General features: G+C 47.4%; 1 protein-coding gene across 4 annotated transcripts in view; it reads left to right on the top strand.

Moving 5' to 3' along the window:
* Positions 1-13,237: 13,237 nt before the first annotated feature.
* TSC22D2 (TSC22 domain family member 2) overlaps positions 13,238-18,848 on the top strand; it is a 48,125-nt gene continuing 42,514 nt past the window's right edge. For 2 of the 4 annotated variants that reach the window (XR_008628487.1, XM_055125888.1), the window contains exon 1: positions 13,238-14,828. Coding sequence is in view for 3 of the 4 variants with exons in the window: in XM_055125888.1 (XP_054981863.1) it covers positions 13,492-14,828 (1,337 nt within the window). In the remaining variant the exon portion in view is untranslated. The remainder of the gene's footprint in view (positions 14,829-18,848) is intronic. The other 2 variants (XM_055125886.1, XM_055125887.1) reach the window with 2 other exon arrangements.

Consider the following 18,848-nt stretch of genomic DNA (forward strand, 5'->3'; position numbering starts at 1 on the left):
GTAAAGACATGCCTATAGACTGACAATTAAAAATCTAAATGAGGGGCTGGAGAGATAGCACAGCGGGTAGGGCGTTTGCCTTGCATGCGGCCGACCCGGGTTCAAATCCCAGCATCCCATATGGTCCCCTGAGCATGGCCAGGGGTAATTCCTGAGTGCAGAGCCAGGAGTAACCCCTGTGCATCGCCAGGTGTGACCCAAAAAGCAAAAAATAAAATAAAATAAAATAAAAATCTAAATGACTTTTTACCTCTAAACTGCCTCTAGTCTTTAAATTCTCCTCAATTGGTAATGCCCTTTAAACTAGACATACCATAGTTCAAGGAGCCTTAAGTTAAGTTATGATTAAGAGTGGCTAGTATAAAAGAAAATGTATGTTTGATCAAAATTTCCATCTCGGGAATTCTACAGAGGCTGTAAGTCTCAAGGACTTCTTGCCTGAGATCTAAGGTGCAAGCCAGACTGCACATTTCCTGAAACTTCTGCAAAGAAGAAAATTGTTTCAATACAAAGTTTAAAAACATGTTTGCTAATTAAACTGATTCCCCAATCTGCCCCCTCCGCCCCCTGCCTCTTCCTGGCCAAATAGATATCCTTATCATGCAGGTGCTTTTACAGGGCATTTTCCATTATAACAATGTGCCCAGAACTTCGCTAAGTATATTGTTTTACTTTCATGATACTGAATGAGGATTGTAGGGTGTTGTCAAAACAGAAAGTTGATTTATTTGCACAATATTATTGAGATTCGAATATGTGTCAGGTTCTATTATAAGCCTTGGGGGACACAAAAATGAGCAACACAGAAGAAGAATCCTTGCCCTTGGAGTCATTCAATTTACTGAGGGAAGAGAGACAGCAAACTAAATAAGTAAATAATAGAATCCATTAGAAAGAACTAAGTGCTTCTAAAAAAAAATCTAAGTAGGAGAAAACTAAATAGGAGAGAGGAATGGGAGCAAGAGAGGCCTCTGTCTCCGACAGAGTAGTCAGGGGACCTCGCTGAAAAGCAGACAATAGAGCCAAGATTTAAAAGCTATCAGGGATTTGGGATCAAGTGTCTGAAGGAAGAAGCAGAGGGTGCAGCAAGTGCAAAGGTCCTGAGGCAGGAGGACACCTTGGAGCACCAAGCATAACCATCCTATCAGATCATAACCAAAGGAACTATTGAAATGTTGGCTCTTGCACAAAATCTAGGAATCCAAACTTGCCCTTTGGGAGTTCAGATTCATCAACTCTCAGAACTGCAAAGAGTCATCTCCTTATTGTGCAGTTGAGACCAGAGGCGTTATAAACTCCTCACGAAGAGAAAGCTGGGCCATTGAGACAGCATGTGGGTGAAGGCACTGGTCTTGCAAGTAGCTGACCCAGATTTGAGTCCTAGTACTGTGTATGGTACCCTAAGCACCACCAGGAGTAATCCAGAAGCACCACCAAGTGTGGAAGGGGCAGGTAGAGAAAGAAGAAGAATGAGGAAAAAGAGCAGGAGGAGGAGAAGGAGGAGGAGGAAGACATGGACAGAATGATGCAGAATCCTCCCATAGAACAAAACTCTCCAGACCTCCCATTTTCTTTCAACCTGGCTTCTCATAATTTTTCTGTGTCCTTTTAATTTCCTTTTTAATTTCCCTTTCAAATATCATAAAATAATGCTTAAAATTGTTTTTTTATCAATTTTATTTAACTGAAAAAGCCTAAGTAATTTCTGTTATTATCTCGGCTGGCATTAAAATATATCCCAGTTCTGAGGGGGCAATTTACTGTTAGATTACAATTATAAAGTAGCTACCATCACATGACTAAAAGTAATCTTCTCCACTGTTAAATATTTGCAAAGTTACTTTCAGCATACATGTCAAGTGTGGGCTCACTTTTTTCTTAAGAACAGCTGTTTTTACAGTCAGATAAAATCATGTACTACCAGTGTAGAAAATTTGAAAAATATTCTTAGATAAAACCAGATAAAAAGAAAAAAGTCTATAGTTTCAGGAAAAGTCACATTTGAAATGATTTCTTTTCCCCCAAATTATTTCATATGCTTACATGTGATTTTCTTTTCAAAAGTGGGACACACTCTCGTTTTGTATTTGAAAGTTCATCATACTCAACATTTAAGATGATGCCAAATAATGACAAATGCTCATCCTCAAAGTGGTCCTGAACGATTTGATTAAAAACAAACTTTCATATAAGGTGGACTTATCATCATCATCATCATCCTGTTGATCATCAAATTTCTTGAGCGTTCTCAGTAACGTCTCCATTCGTCCTAGCCCTGAGATTTTAGCAGCCTCTCTTTACTCATCCTTTAAAATGGTGCCACATTGGAGCCTCTTTCAGGGTCAGAGGAATGAGACCCATCATTGCTACTGGTTTTGGCATATGAATACACCATGGGGAGTTTGCGAGGCTCTCCCATGGGGACAGGAAACTTTCAGTAGCTTGCCAGGCTCTCCTAGAGGGAGAACTAGGCCATAAGATGTCTTGCTTCTGGGAGCTTGGTTTTAAAGTCTCTGGATGTTGGCCGTTGGTGGGATTACACAGCGCTGGGAGCAGTCCCTGGGTGTGACCGCCTAGCTACTGGAAGATGGGAAATCTGGGCAGAAGAGGCCCAGTCCCGATCCGAGCAGGCTTGGAGGTCTCAGCCCCGAGTCCCACACACCTGGGTTCCTCTGCCGGTTCCTTCATGCGTGAGGCTCATCCGAATGTGTGGAGAGGGGCCTTGAGCATGGCTGTGGCTAAGGCTCCAGAGGTCTTTGGTCACAGAAGCTCTGCTCGGGGCGGAGAGGGAAACTAAAGCCCACCCCCTCGGAGGGACCCCGGGGAAGACAGCCAAGGGTGGGGGCAAAAGACTCTCTGTGTCTCTCTCTTCCGAGAGCTTGGTTTTAAAGTCTCTGGATGTTGGCCGTTAGTGGGTTTGGTGGGCTATACTGGAATTTTGTTGTAAGATCTTAACCTACCCAGGTACAACTATTAAAGAAAATAATCAGGGACCAGAGCGACAGATAATATAGAAGGTAAGGTGCTGGCCGTGCACGCAGCCAGCCCAGGCTCAATTCCTGGCACCCCGTATGCTCCCCAAACCTACCAGGAATGATTCCTGTGCATCGCTGGGTGTGACCCCAAAACAAAACAAGACAGAAGATGAAAAAGAAATATGATCATTATTTGCAAGCTTTATAAATTGTTAAATAACTTAAGAGTTTTCAGAGGGTATCTAACAAAGTACAACACTGGCAACCTGAGGAACTCTTTGAAAGAATTTGCACAACCAGCTTTTCGCTTTTAACCTTAACAAGCTATCAGCAAACTTCATAAAAGACCAAATCCTCACAGATGATCTAAATACTTCAAAAGTATTGGGATGAGCTAAGCAAATGTACTTCTTTTGGGGGGTTGGCACTTGAACGAATCTACTCACATTTACGCCAGGGCCTGTGGTCCAAAGCATGAAAATCTTTCATCTCCCACCTTCAGCTAGAAAAACAGATGAACTTTGTGCGTTTCTGAGAAATGAATAACGGCCTGTCCGTGTCTATCTCTGTTAAAGCCCCCAGATGGGGTGAACCTGCTTCTGGATTTACCTGGGTAAGAACAAGTTTTCTTTGCACAAACAGTCCTAGAATGAGGCGAGGATAGAGGAAGCCAGAAAAAACCGCCAAACCAATGGGAGAGGAACTGCATTAAAGAATGAGGCCAGAGAGATCATGCAGTGGGAAGGGACGGGACCTGAGTTTGACCCCCGCCAGCCCCTAAGGTCCCCCAAACCTTGAAGTGGGGCATTCCAAAGAGTGATCCCTGAGTGCAGAGCCAGGAGGAAGCCCTCAGCAATGCTGGCTGTGGCCCAAAAAGAAAAGGAAAAAAAAAAAAGCTCAACCTTAGCATTCTCTCGCTAATAAAGATATAGACCTTGAATGAAGGGAAAAGTCCCACTCTGTTCAATTGTGCCTTGTAAAAAGAAAGTTAAAAAGTAATTCTAAAAGGAAGGCAGCCCTGCAGCACCATAAGACTGGTTTTTGTCCCCTTCTTCCTCTGTAACTCTTTTATGGCGAACTGAACGCTCAACATGTCCCTAGATTTATCTATGTGTATTTTTATCTCATTGGAAAAAACGAGGCTCAGCCTTGAGCCTCCCTAAAATTAGCTCTACTTGTGAGAAGGTCTCTGTCAGGTGGTTCTATCACACTTATCTAATAATTACATTTAAACAAAAATGGTTTCTTTCCCAGCGTAGGGCCAAGTTTCTTTGTTGTAAGTGGAGCATTTCAGTTCTTCCTGAGGGATCAAAATCACTGCCTTAAAGTCAGAGTTTCAGTGACTAGATTTCTCTCTGAGCTAGCTGAATCAGTGGTTTTGCTACAAAGTTATTAAATCGCTGCATAACTGATATGTCCCATGGTGGGAAATATTTCTATCATTTTGGTGCTATGTGAAAATTACAGTCCTCTAAAAGTAACATCTTTGTTGGGGTAAGAGAATTATTCATTTCTTTTTTCAATATAACATTCTCAACTAGGAGAAGTTAAGAAAACAAACAGGTTTCTAGCACAGTGGGTAGGACATTTGCCTTGCACCCGGCCGACCCGGGTTCAATTCCTCTGTCCCTCTCGGAGAGCCTGGCAAGCTACCGAGAGTATCCCGCCTGCACGGCAGAGCCTGACAAGCTATCCGTGGTATATTCGATATGCCAAAAACAGTAACAACAAGTCTCACAATGGAGACGTTACTGGTGCCCATTCGAGCAAATCCATGAACAATGGGAAGACAGTGCTACAGTGCTACAGTTTATTTGGTTGGTTTGGGGCAACACCCAGTGGTGCTCAGGCCTTACTCCTAGCTCTGTGCTTAGGGATCACTCCTGGTGGGCTCAAAGAACCTTAGAGGGTGGAGGAGAGGCCGTGTGTAAGGCGAGCACCCTACCCACTGTTCTCTCTCTCCAGTCCCCAAATATTTCTTTTTAAATGTTAAGCGTCAGAGCTTCCTCTTCCAAACCTTGTTCTCCCTTGTGCTCCCATCTCGCTCGCTAGTCTCCGTGTGGCTTTGCTTGCCTATCTCCTCTCTGGAGAAGTCTGTGTTCTCTCTTGAACACACACTTTTTTGCTTCCCCTCCCCACCCCGCCTTCACATCTTTCTAAATAAATTTTAGTAAAAACTATCTTGCTTCACAAAAAAAATCAATCAATCAATCAATGTTTACCATCAGGTTACCCCTCTGCACAGACATTTCTATGGCATCCCACTGCATTTTAAACAAAACGGAAGTTCTTTCAAGTGGCCAACAGGGTTGCTAAAATGTGGCGGCCACCTGCCTACCCGCAGGTGTGTCCCTTCCTTCCTTCCCTGCCATATAGTGGTGTCCACCCTGGTCTCTGATCGCCTCCTCCTCTTCTTTTTGTTTTTGGGCTCAGGGTTTACTCCTAGCGGGGCTCAGGGGACCATATGGGATGCCCTGGATCAAACCTGGGTTGGCTGTGTGCAAGGCAAATACCCTACATACTGAATGAACTTGGTTCCGCTTACTGTTTGTTTCTTGTTAATGCTTGTGAGCACTTGAAAGCACCACATTTGGGGCCAAAGCAATAGCACAGTGGGAAGGGTGCTTGCTTTGCCTGTGGGTGACCTGGGTTCAATCTCCAGCATCCCATATGGTCCCCCGAGCATCACCAGAAGTGACTCCAGGAGTATTGCCAGGTACCCATCTGCCCCCCTCAAAAAAAAAAAATTATGAAGTTACCATGTTTAGTTACTTTTTTGTTTTCAAGTAAATGTATTTATTTAGTTTTTGCAAGGTAACACTCAGAGGTACTGGGGGTTACTCCCAGCTTGGTGCATCGTCACATAGTGTCCAGGATCAATCCAGAGACTCCAACACGCAAGGCCCTTCAAGCCTCCTTCCTGGAACCTATTAGCTTCTCTCTTTGGTATCTTTCCCCTACTCAAATCTAAGGTCTATTTCAACAGGTCTCTCTTCTCTCTGGGTCACAACTGTTTTCGGCAAGTCTAGCAGAGCAGCCAACACACAGCAGGTGTTTAGAGCTCTTTGGCCAAGTACAAGCTTGATGCTGCTATATTTTTTTCTTACTTCAAAAAAAAATATTTCAAATGAGATGTTAGTAAGCAAAAGTATTTTTAAAATGGCGGGAAAGCTTAAAGATGTCACTGGCTAGGCCACACGATGTAGCTCAATGGAAGACTTTTGCACACCTTGCATGTGTGAGGTCCTGAGTTCAATTCCGGCCCTGCAACAATAAATGAAAAGAGATTCAGTAGCAAATACTAGGATATGGTGAGTGAATTACCACTACACATTTTTTTTCTTAAAAATATACACTTTCGGAGAGTTGACATATTTTTTTCCCTTAAAAAATATCAGCATCAGGGCTGGAACCATAGCACAGCGGGTAGGGCCTTTGCCTTGCACGCGGCCAACCCGGGTTCGATTCCCAGCATCCCATATGGTCCCCTGAGCACCGCCAGGTGTCATTCCTGAGTGCAGAGCCAGGAGTAACCCCTGTGCATCGCCAGGTGTGACCCAAAGGGCAAAAAAAAAAAAAAAAAAAAAAAATTTGTGTCTTGGGCTGCAGCAATAGACAGCGGGGAGGGCGTTTGCCTTGCACTCGGCTGACCTGGGTTCGATTCCCAGCATCCCATATGGTCCCCCGAGCACCGCCAGGAGTAATTCCTAAGTGTATGAGCCAGGAGTAAGCCCTGTGCACCGCTGAGTGTGACCCAAAAAGCAAAAAGACAAAAAAAAAAATTGTGTCTAGTGAATTCAACTTAAAAATAGATTAAAAAAAAAAACAAGATGGGGGTGAATGAGAATGTTGATTATTCATCAGTGACCCAATGGCCCTAGGTTACTAGTTTTCCTTGATTTTGCATTTGACTATTTCTTTCTTTCTTTTCTTGGGGGGGGTTTGGGGGGGAGGTATTTCTTTAATTCATACTAGCTTCCTTCTTCACATAGATAGAGCCCAGGTTAAGGATGGGGGAGGGGCATAGGTATTAATTTGCAGAGAAGCAGTTCATTACATGGCTGTTTTAAGTAACACCCAAATCCTTGTGCAAACATGGATCATGGGTTGAGCTTTTAATGAGGATGAAAGCTGCCAAAGTAGGATTTCAAGTATTCGAAAGTTAAATGCTAAAAGTGGTTTGTTTCCAATGACTAAAGTGCTAGTTATTTTGGAATTAAAACATAACTGTGAATACAAAGTAGTCATGATTCTCTCCTGCCTTTCAGTCCGTGGTTCCTCTGACTGAAAAGAAGTCCAAAAACAAGGTGAGCACAACTTTCACATGAGTCCAGAACGCCTAGCCATCCTTTAGGGCCAAGTTCAGTCTTGTTACGAGGATCTACACGCAAACATGCTCTTCCTTCAACCACTAAATGCCAATACAGTAACACATAAATGGAACCATAACACAGAAACCTAGGAACTAGAAATGTCTTTCAACATTCTTTTTGAGTGAATACACAACTGAAAAGTACAAGTATATTACCACTTGGAGCAATAAATAGTGGTCTCCACGAATATATTCCAATTCATATACAAGAAATTCACATGGAAGAAAGACAAAACATAGTGATAATTTATTTTACCAAGGGCTATGCCATATCTGTAAGTGACAAATGTGGCTGAGGACAGAGTATGACTTCTTCATAAAATCACGTTGGCTTAGGAACTGCTTTTTTTTTCTTTTAATTAACAAATGGTATTGAAAGCATGACTGCCAATAGTATCACACTGAGTCGCTCACTTTTCTTCCAAAGATGCCAAGACACTGTCACGTTTATCATTTTCCTTTGTCCTCTTAGCAGACTGGTAAACAACTTGTGCTTCTTTTTAATACTGTAATACTAGTCATGGGGAAACTGAGGGATTCATAAACTTGTCAACAGTCACAAAACAAGCTTCAAGCAAAACAGCACTTTCTCTTTTTTTTTTTTTAAATTTGTTATTAGAGAATCACTGTGAGGTACAGTTACAAACTTATGAACTTTTGTGTTTGCATTTCAGTCATACAGTGGTGGTTTACCCATCCCTCCACCAGTGCCCATTCTCCTCCACCAATGATCCCAGTATCCCTCCCAGCACCCCCACCCCATCCCCCATCACCCCACCCTGCCTCTGCGGCAGGGCATTCCCTTTTGTTCTCTCTCCTGGTGGGTGTTGTAGTTTGCAATAGAGGTATTGAGTGGCCTTTATGTTCCGGTCTATAGTCTACTTTCAGTTCGCACCTTCTAACCCAAATGGGTCCTCCCAACATCTTCTACTTGGTGTTCCCTTCTCTATCTGAGCTGCCCTTCCCCTCAGCATGTGAGGCCAGTTTCCAAGCTGTGGGGCAGATCTCCTGGTCCTTATCTCTACTACTCTTGGGTGTTAGTCTCCCACTCTGTGATTTTATATTCCACAGATGAATGCACTCTATGTCTGTCCCTCTCTTTCTGACTCATCTCACTTAACATGATACTTTCCATGTTGATTCACTTATAGGCAAATTTCATGACTTCATCTTTTCTAACAGCTACATAGTATTCCATTATGTAGATGTAGCAAAGTTTCTTTAACTAGTCATCTGTAAAACAGCACTTTCTCTTAATCTCATTTTCTCCAACTAGTCAGTGTAGGATTTCTTTCATTTTTACCCCACATAGGCACATATACTGTAAAACCCAAAATAGGTAATGTCACTAATAATTTTCAATTAAAGTTGCCCAACATTCTGCATTTCTTTTTCTGGGGGGAAGGGGCGAGAGGGACACCCCACAGTGCTCAAGGCTTACTTCTAGCTTTGTGCTCAGTAATCACTGCTGGAGGGCTAGGGAGACGCTTTGGGGTGCTAGGGGTTTAACCTGGGCCGGACACACGCAAGGCAAATGCCTTGCCTGCTCTATTATCACTCCAGCCCCCCAACATTCTGCATTTCAACTAAATTTCAGAACCACAATGACAATTTTCAATTCTAAATGAAGTTCCATTAATAAAGAAAATAGACTCTACGAGAACATTGTTATTTGTTCAAACTGCACTCTGTTTCTCTTCCACCAAACTGCTGTTTTACTTGACCTTCAAAGGTCTGTGGGACTCAGGGAAATCTTCCTTATTAAAAACAGACATGCGGGCTGGAGAGATAGCACAGTGGGTAGGGCGTCTGCCTTGCACGCAGCTGACCCGGGTTCGATTCCCAGCATCCCATATGGTCCCCCGGGCACCACCAGGAGTAATTCCTGAATGCAAAGCCAGGAGTAACCCCTGAGCATTGCCAGGTGTGACCCAAAAAGCAAAAAAAAAAAAAAAAAAAACATATTACTCATATTATATAATTCATAGCATATAAAATTCAAGAACTTTTTACAAAACTTTTTCTTAAAAGTGAAAATGAACACTTGATGCTCACTCAAGTAAATTTGGTACATCTCCATTAGGTTATGTTTTATTTATAAAAGTATTCATGGAATTTCATCAGCCACAATTCTCTTTCATTGCATTATTTTTCTTTTTTGGATAACGTTACAAAAGGGTCTCCCCTAAAGGGTTCTTAGGAAAATACTTTTCCAGACATGGATCCCCGGGAATATCAGAGTAATAAATCAAGTACTATTCACAAAGACAACTGATATTTCCAACAAAGTATTTGGGAGCTAGAGAAAACCAGTCTTCAACTTTGGATTTTTCCAACAATTTAATGATAAAAACATAGAAAATAAACAAGTTACTTATAAACCATAGAGTAACTTTTTGGACTGGAACACAGGCAACCCAATTCCCTAAAATATACAGGGAAGGCTCAATAAATGTCACTGTCCAACTGAAGTTTTCATTCTCCAGATTTTACTTGTCTTAATTTTTACTGTCTAATTTTTTCTCCATCCTACAAGTTCCAATTAATGACCACTTTAAATACAACATATGTTTCTTGAAAGAAAAAAAAAAAAAGAAAGGAGTCAGGTTTTTCTTGGGTATCCTCCGCTCACATTCCATGGATCTTATGCCTAAGAAACACTTTACCATCTGGAACTGATATGGTTCAATAGAACTGTGTGTGTGTATGTGTGTTGGGGGGGGGGGGCGGGGTTGTGCTCTCAATGAGAAAACAATTTGCTATGGCTGCTGTTTTATTGGTGGAAAGGGTCCTTATTCTTTAAAGTCAATTTCCCCTACATTGTTCTCCCTAAATAGACTTTCCCTGTCTCTGAGGGAGATAAGGGTGTAGGACGGTCAGCCTGGGGGTTCTGAGAGCATAATCGAGAATGCCCCGTGCAGGACAGGACAGCGGGTAGGGCATTCGCCTTGCACACAGCTGACCCATGGTCTCCTGAACACTACCAGGAATAATTGCCAGGTGTGGCCCCAAACCCAAACCAAAACAAGACAAAACAATTCCCACTGTTGGGGGATGGAGAGACGGTTTAGGGGGTAAGGCATTTGCCTTGCACATGCCCGACCCAGATTCAATCCCCGGCATCCCATATGGCCCCCTGAGCACTGCCAGGAGTAATTCCTGAGTACAGAGTCAGGAGTAAGCCCTCAGCGCTGCCAGGTGTGCCCACCCCCCCAAAAAAAAAAAAAAACCCAAAGCATTCCCACTGTTTATACCTCGGATTCTGGTGATGGGAATGGTCCCAGAAAGCTGCAGGAAGACCCAGAGGGGAGGTTTAGGGCTCTGTGGCACTCCCTTGATAAAGTGAGAAACTTGCCCAGCTCACAAACATGTGTCCTTGCCCATTCCTCCTGCTTGCTACCGTTTTAATTAGCTATGTGGAGGTTTTTAATTCACTGTGAACCAACAGGAACACATCACTTTTGTAGTTTGCTGACAGCTATGCTCCCATTCCCCCTCTGTAAAATGATCTCGAACCATCTGAAATCATTAAATTTCTCTCATTTCTTCCTAGCTATTTTATACAACAAATCCTCTATATTTCTAAAGAACCCAGGTATAGAAGCAAGAGTCTACAACATATTTGGAATTTCTACTTTCAAGAAAACTATTGTATGCGTTTAAATATACACAAATCCTTAAGTATGTAAATAGACACTTTAACTTATAAATCTCTGTTTTTCACTAAGAAGTCCTTTTAACTTCTTTAACTGCATCCTTGTATGTATCAAGTCCCCTTCTGGATCTCTTTCTAAATTATCCTTGCCGTCACTTTCACTTAAAAATGTTATTTAATAATAAGCGTGGAGGAGAAATGATGTCATAGATTAAGTTTCTTTCCTTTAAGTGTACAATTTACTAGTATCACAAGTAATCAAGAGGTTTATATGATAAGATAATGGGACAATTGGGTAAATGATATCTATTTTTCCACAAACCCTCAACAGCTCCTATTGATCTTTTTAGCAATCTGGTAAATCAATCCAAAATGAAATTAAGCATTTATAAATTCTTACTGGGTTTAACCAGCTGATCTAACTTATTGATAGAAAACTGTCTCGAACAATTAACTGAGAATTACAGATTTAGAAATGAAACATTCCATGACTATCTCTGCCCCTAGACGGCATAGTGTTACACTGTGTTTCTTTATCCTCTCCCACCCCCCGGAGAAACAGGGATGTCATTATGCGCTCTTATTTCACGTCCTGACCTCAGCCACTGGGATTTGGAAGACACGATTTTTCCACTAAGGTGAAGAGACAATATTTCTACATTATTTACAAATCAGGACCTAAACATTTCTATTGCTTTTAATGATCAAAATCTCTCTTGCGATTTGAAAAAAAAAAAAACACCCAAAACCTACTAAGAACAATGACTCTTCAAAAATTAGAGAACTGCATCTAAGGATGAAGTTGTGACGGATATGAAATCTGTCATTTTCCCTAAATTATGAACTTCAGCGTGCTGAAGTTCAAGAGCTGCCACCCGCATTTAGGAGATGGGAGGGGGGAGTGAAAAAAGAAAGGCCTTCCTCTTCTCTTTGGCCAGAAAGTAGCTAAAAGGTGATACAGCGGCAGCCTTGGCACAGCGGCTGGGGCAGGAGTCGGTGCAAAGCGTGCCCCCCGCCCCCTCCAAGCCTTGCAGCACCCCGGCTCCAGCTAAGGGGTTCGCAATAAACAAAAAGAACCCCAACTGCTGAACGCAGGAGGGTCCACACGGCGGGAGCCCCTGAAGCTGACTTCGTGCTGCCAAAGTGAACACAGCCTCGAGACTTGCCGTGGGACTCCTGGAGGCTGGAAATCACAGCAAAATAAATAAATCAATTAAAAGCAGCGAGGTCAGGACTGTGCTGGGCGCCTCTCCTCTCCCTGCAGACTGACCTCACCCGGGTCCAGCCGCCGCCTCCCGAGGCTGGGGTCCGAGCGGGACTTTCTGGCTGCGGGACGGCGGCTCCGGACCCGGTCTGGCTGCGCCCTCCGCGGCGCATCCTCACCCCCTGCTCCCGCCGCCCGGGGATCGACGGCCCGCCTGGGGGAGGAGGGAGGCAGGCTCTCGCAGCCCGCGCCCCCCGCGGGCGCTGCCCGGCCGTCGCCCCGTCTAGGATGCGGCCCCCGCGCCGCGGCACATGACCTCCTTCCTCCCCGCGTCTCGGAAGCGCCGCGGGCAAGCCACGTCCGGCCGCCGCTGCCCCGGGGCCCCGCGCCCGTCGCCCTCGGCACCGCAGCGCCCCCGGGCCCTGACAGCGCTCGGAGATCAGGGGGAAAAAATTTCAAAGCCCCCCAATCCGCTCCCCCTCCCCTCCCTCTTCTCCGACTTTTTTTTTTTTTTTGGCTGGCCTGGCCCCGCCCCCGGGCGCCACGCGCGGCGCAGGAAGCCGGAGGGGGCGGGGCGCTGACGTCACGACGCCGTGCGTCACGGGACGGCGGCGGCTGCGGCGCTGGCGGCGGCTGCGGCAGCGGCGGCATTTTAGTCGGCGGCGGCGGCGCTGGCAGCTGCGCGGCTGCGGCTCCTCCCGGCATCCCCGGCGCGGCCCTCGCAGCCCCACCTCGGCCGAGGGGCGGGCGCGGCAGCCGCCGCTCGAGCAGTTGGCAGTCTCGGTCCCCCGGGGGGCGGCCGCCGCCGCCGCTCCCCGCCGCGCGCCCGCCGCGCCGCTCCCTGCGGAGAGCGCGGCCGCGGGAGGAGGCCGGGCCGCGGGGGCGGCTCCCCTCAGGGCCCGCCGCCCCCCGAGCGCGCTTCCGCCGCCGCCGCCGCCACCATGGCCCCGGGGCTGCGCTCCGGCTAGAGCCGGCCCGGAGGCGGCCCGCGCCGCCCGCCACGCCCGCCGCGCCCCTGCGCCCGCCCCGCCCCGGCCCTGCTGACCGCGCCGCGCTGACCGCGGCCGCCGCGCGTGCGGGAGAGGAAGCCGCCGCCGCCGCCGCGGGGATCGCAGCGCGGGAGGAGGAGGAGGAGGAGGAGGAGGAGCCGCGGGAGCAGGAAGCCGGGCGGGGGACGCCGCGGACCAGGATGCCCGAGCGGGCGGCCGGCGCCGCCAGCCCCAGCAGCCGCCCGTGACCCGGCCCCGCGCCCCGGCGCCCGCGCCCGCGGGCCCCCGGCCTCAGCATGTCCAAGATGCCGGCCAAGAAGAAGAGCTGCTTCCAGATCACCAGCGTCACCACGGCCCAGGTGGCCACGAGCATCACCGAGGACACCGAGAGCCTGGACGACCCGGACGAGTCGCGCACCGAGGACGTCTCGTCCGAGATCTTCGACGTGTCGCGGGCCACGGATTACGGCCCCGAGGAGGCGTGCGAGCGCAGCTCGTCCGAGGAGACGCTCAACAACGTGGGCGAGGCCGAGACGCCCGGCGCCGTGTCCCCGAACCTGCCCCCGGACGGGCCGCTGGCGCCCGCCAACGGCGCGGGCCGGGCCGCGGCGCCCGCGCCGCCGCCCCCCGCCGCCGCCGCCGCTGCCGCCTGCAGCTCGCGCTTCCGCGTCATCAAGCTGGACCACGGCAGCGGCGAGCCCTACCGCCGGGGCCGCTGGACGTGCGTGGAGTACTACGAGCGCGACGCGGACAGCAGCGTGCTCGCGCGCTCGGGGGACTGCATCCGGCACAGCGGGCCCCCGGAGCCCGCCGCCGAGCGCGACAGCGGCCTGGGCGCCACCGGGGGCTCGGTGGTGGTCGTGGTGACCTCGCTGCCCGGGCCGCACGGGCCTGAGCCCGGCCCCGACGGCGCCCCGCCCGCCGCCGCCGCCGCCGAGAGAACGAGCCAGCCCGGGCCAGCCCCGCCGCCCCCTTTCGGCGTGGGGCCGCCGCCGCTGTTCCCCGGAGCCCCGGCGCCCGGCCCGCCCCCGGGGAGCGCGGTCCCCGCGGGGCCCCTCGGCGCGGGGCCGCCGCTGGCGACGGTCACCCTGGCGCAGCCCGGCGCCCCGACGACGGCGCAGCCGCCCCCGCCCTTCGCCTACCCCCAGCCGCCCGCCCGGCCGCCGCCGCCCGCCGGCCCGAGCGCGCCGCTCCTGCCCGGCGACCCCGGCGGGGCCGGGCCGCCCCCGACCGTGCCTGCGCCGCCCCCGGGGGGCAGCGGCGCCCTCGCCGCGGCGCCCGGAGCCGCCAACGTGCCTGCGGCCGCGCCCGCGCCCAGCGTGCCTAGTGTCCCCGCCGCGCCTCTCGCTATGCCAAATGTCCCCGCGCCGCCGCCGCCCGCCAGCCGGAGCGGCGGCGCCGCCCCCGCCGGCCCCCCGCCGTCCGACCCCAGCCCGCCGGCCGCGCCCGCCGACGAGGCCCGGAGGCCGTCGGAGCCCCTACCTCAGCCGCCGCTCGCGCTGCTGGCGGACAGCAAGCCCGCCGCCAAGCCCGCCGCCGACGCCCTGGCCCACCCCCTGCAGCTGACGCCCATGGGCAGCCTTGCCACCTCCGTGTTCAGCATCGCCATCCCCGTGGACGGCGACGAGGACAGGTACGCCGGCCCCCTCCCCTGCCGCTCCCCCTCCCCTCCCCCCGGCGGGCGGGGCTGGCGCGCATCGCGGGCGGGGGCGGGGGCGGGGGTCGCGCCGGGGCTCCGGAGCCCCGCGGCGCTGTGTGCTCCGTGGGGGCGGGCGGGTCCCAGAGGAGCGTGGCCTGTCGCGCCCGTCGCAGGCGCCGGTGGCCGGGGATGCCCCGCGGGCGGGCAGGGGGCGCCGGGGAAAGGGCCCTTCCCGGGACGCGCCCCCGGAGAGTTCCGTGCGGGGGGGGGGGAGTAGGACCGGGACGCAGCCCCCTCCCGGGTGGCGCTGCCCAAGGGGCCCCCTGGGAGCCCTCCGCGCCCAGCCTTTCAGTGAAGCGGCTGCCCGCGACGACAGTGCTCTCAAGATCAAGCTTTTCTTTTTTTCTTTTTTTTAATTCTTTTTCTAAGCGAAGCGTTTGTTGGAAAAATGGTATTTTTCCATCAGTCCTTTTACTGTCGGGAAGGTAGGCGAGAGAGACTTTAAAAGAGGCAGAGGCCGTGGCTCCTGAGATTAGAGTAGTTTTAGCAGGGGAAACCGAATGTTCACAGTTGCCTCCCGGTACTACAGAGATGCTTTTTTTTTAATGAACCGAGGGAGAATTGGTGCACTGCCATACCGATTCTATAACAGTTGATATTTGGTTACAAGTTAATGAAGTTTCAAGGTGGTTTGAGGAAGTGTCACTTGAAAACTTGACGGTACATATCCTATCCATAAAACAGCCTCCTATAAAGCTTTAAGGTTACATTTTAGGATCTAAGGAAGTTTTAGGTACTTAGCAGTGTTTGCTGGGGTTCTGTTTTACGAGAGATGAAGTTTAGACGTGTTAAAGGCACAAAACTTCATGCATTCCTAGAATTGGTATGTAAGATGCAATGAGATCTGTTAAAGCTTTTTTCAACTGTTCCTTCTGAGCTCTCATATTCTGTTATTAACATTTCTGATTAGCTTTGTGATTTTGTTATACGCTTTGTTGACTTGAGAAATGCTCACTCAAGTCCATCTTTTTGTAATTCAAAGTTCATCTTTTTTTGTAGGTGAGTTGGCTTGTGGGGAGTCTCCCTCTCCCGAGAACTGGTAGAGAATACCACGTGCCCAGAAGTGAGCTCAGCTAGCTGGCCGTTGGGAAATTTTATATGTAAGGGACTCCCGAGAAACCGATTCCACGGGCCACTCAGAAAACCCCTCTTTACTTTCGTTACCTTCACTTTTTATACACGAGAGTACACGGAAAGCAGATTGAGTCCCTTTGTTCACCTTGGTGGCGGACAATAAGCCTCTTTCCTTCGCAGGCTGCAGAAGCTCATTTTTTTCTGATGAGTTGTAAATCATCATTGGCTCACTCTGCTCCTGTTGTGCACTTGCCCGATATTTCTCACACACACACACACACACACACACACATACACACACACACACACACACACACACACTTCTTCACACCTTTTTACATCATGTAATTAATTTCATTCCCCAGAGCTTTAATATAATGATAAAGCATGAAGAAAGGTCTGTTGACAAATGGGGTGTGTTCTTAGGATGAGACCTCAAAGATACATTCCTGTCTCCTCTTACTGAAAATTGAGCATTTCAGGATTGGTCTCCGAAGGGGAATGAACCAAGGCTTGCCCTGTGTTAGTGCTTTCGTTAGTTCCCAGTTAGTGTAGGGCAGGGCTCTGATGGACGTGCCCTCCTCACCCAGTCTCTTGAAAATCTCGCACTGCTTATCAGATATGCATCTCTAATTTTTTTTTTTTGCAGTTTATCATTGATTTTTAAGTTAATGTGTTAGTTTCCAAGATGTAATCTTAACACATTTGACTGTTTTGTCACTGGACCAAAACACCTGGTGAAGGATCCATTAAGCAATTGAGCAGAAACAACTAGTGTATTTTTTTTTAAATTTTGTTTTAACGGAAAGCCTTTGTAAAGGAGAGCGCATTTTAATAAGTTTTACACTTGAAATTCAGTAACAGTTTTTCCAGGCCCATGTTTAAATTATTGAAATGAATAATATACTTTGAGGAAAGAATACTAACAAAATTATCATTTTAATATAGTGTTTGGGTGGCTTCTTAAAATTTACAGTCTTACTTGCAGTGGTTCAAATGGAAAATAAAACCGTGGAGTGAAAGGTGTTGAGTAATTATGATTGACATTGACCAGATTGACAAATTTCAGATCCCATTGCTAATGTTTATAAAAATAAGATTTTTTGAAAAGCTGTTCAGACCTCAGTAATAATCAGAAAGGAAAGAAAATGGAAGATTAAATTAAGTGATTGTGGTGCTTTAAGTTGATATGTTAGAATTTCTACCGTGTGATTTTTATTTCCATGATAAAATGTTAGACTTTACATTGGCTCAGCGTAAAGCTATATATTTTAAGTAATCAAACCTTATGTACGACATTCTAATATCAAGCCTTTACAGGGGCCAGTGGTTGTATATCACCATATGAAAATGTGCTGAACTTTTCGGTTAACTTTTCAACTTGTATTTTTTATTACCATAAGGCTTATTTATTCTTCTAGTCATCCTCATTAGGAAGACAGTTGAGATTCTTCACATTGATTTTGATGAACTGTAGGATGTAGTGGATGGTTGGAAATACTTTTCGTAGAAAAGAAAAATGTGTGGCCACTTTCACAGTGAATATTACGAAATTTCTTTGAACTACTTACACATTTAAAAGACTTCTTTTTGGTGAAAGTGGGGGAGGGGGAGAGAATTACTGCCACTCTGGAAAAGGAACCCGGTACAGATCGTTTTCCATAGATAGCTGACCAGTGTGAACTCTGGCAGCCACATTCCAGGAACTCTTATGAATGGCTGCAATTGTGAACTGTCAACTGCAGCCATAGACTGTTGAAAACCTGATTGTAAGGATCCCTTAGTGGCACATATCTCTGTATCTTGTTAGTAGTTTTATTTATGTAGCTTGCTAATGACTACTGATAAAGTCATATAAATTGTGAATGTTAAGTGGTGTATCCTGGTATTGCTATAAATACAAATTTTGTGGAAGTTCCAAATATACAAATACTTCTTAATGGAGTCTTACTTGACATGGTAAACTTGAAGTTTAAATTACATGAATTGAATAGCAGAAGGCAGTACTGTAACTGTTTTTAAACTACTCTTAGTCTTTAAAAAAGATGACTGCTTACTTGAATCGGTATTTCATGGGAGTGTATGTCTGCATTGAATTACAGTAGTTACACCCTTCCAGCTCTGCTGTGATGCCAACAGCCATTCACTAGATACTTTTATGCATCTTGAAGTATCTTTAAAATACTAGTACCAGGGATTTTGTAATCAACATGTAAAGTCTTGTGTATGAATGATGTCATTTAATATAAAGACTGATGGTGGCACTCATCAGATGCCATGTTGACTACTAAATAGAGTTTAGTCACAAACATGGCTCTAAGCAAAGGAAATTAATCATGGATTTCCAGAAAGGCAGATGTCCCAAATTCCCCCAGATTAAGAATTGTATCAATAGAAATATGACCTTTTATTTTCTTTAAAGTGACACATATATTGAAAAATTTGTGTCAACTTATGAAATCATTAAAACTGACCACTAGTTAACTTTTTAGAAAAAATGGATTATATTTGTATGGATAAGACACACTTGAAGTAACTAATTTAATGATCCTTTTTTTGTTTTCTTATCAGGGAAGGAACCAAATTACTTTTGTAAGTCATTTTATTCCAGTGGGTATATGTTTTCTACCTGAGAATAAGTTAATGCTCTTATCTGTTTGTTCCTTAAGAGTTCTGGCACTGATTCAGAACTAGTAATAAGACCATGGCTACTGGATTTATGAGTCTGTTACTTGTTCATTTCGAATGTAGTTGAGTTTTTCTCTGCACCAAAAGAAATTGGAGGCAGGCATGCTTTCTTGGATCCTCCATTTACAAAGCGCAGCCTTGCCCCCCAGGTGTGCTTGATAGAGGGTATAGAAAAGGATCTTGACTTTTCTT

This window comes from Sorex araneus, chromosome 2 (genome assembly GCF_027595985.1).
Source record: "Sorex araneus isolate mSorAra2 chromosome 2, mSorAra2.pri, whole genome shotgun sequence".
NCBI lineage: Eukaryota > Metazoa > Chordata > Mammalia > Eulipotyphla > Soricidae > Sorex > Sorex araneus.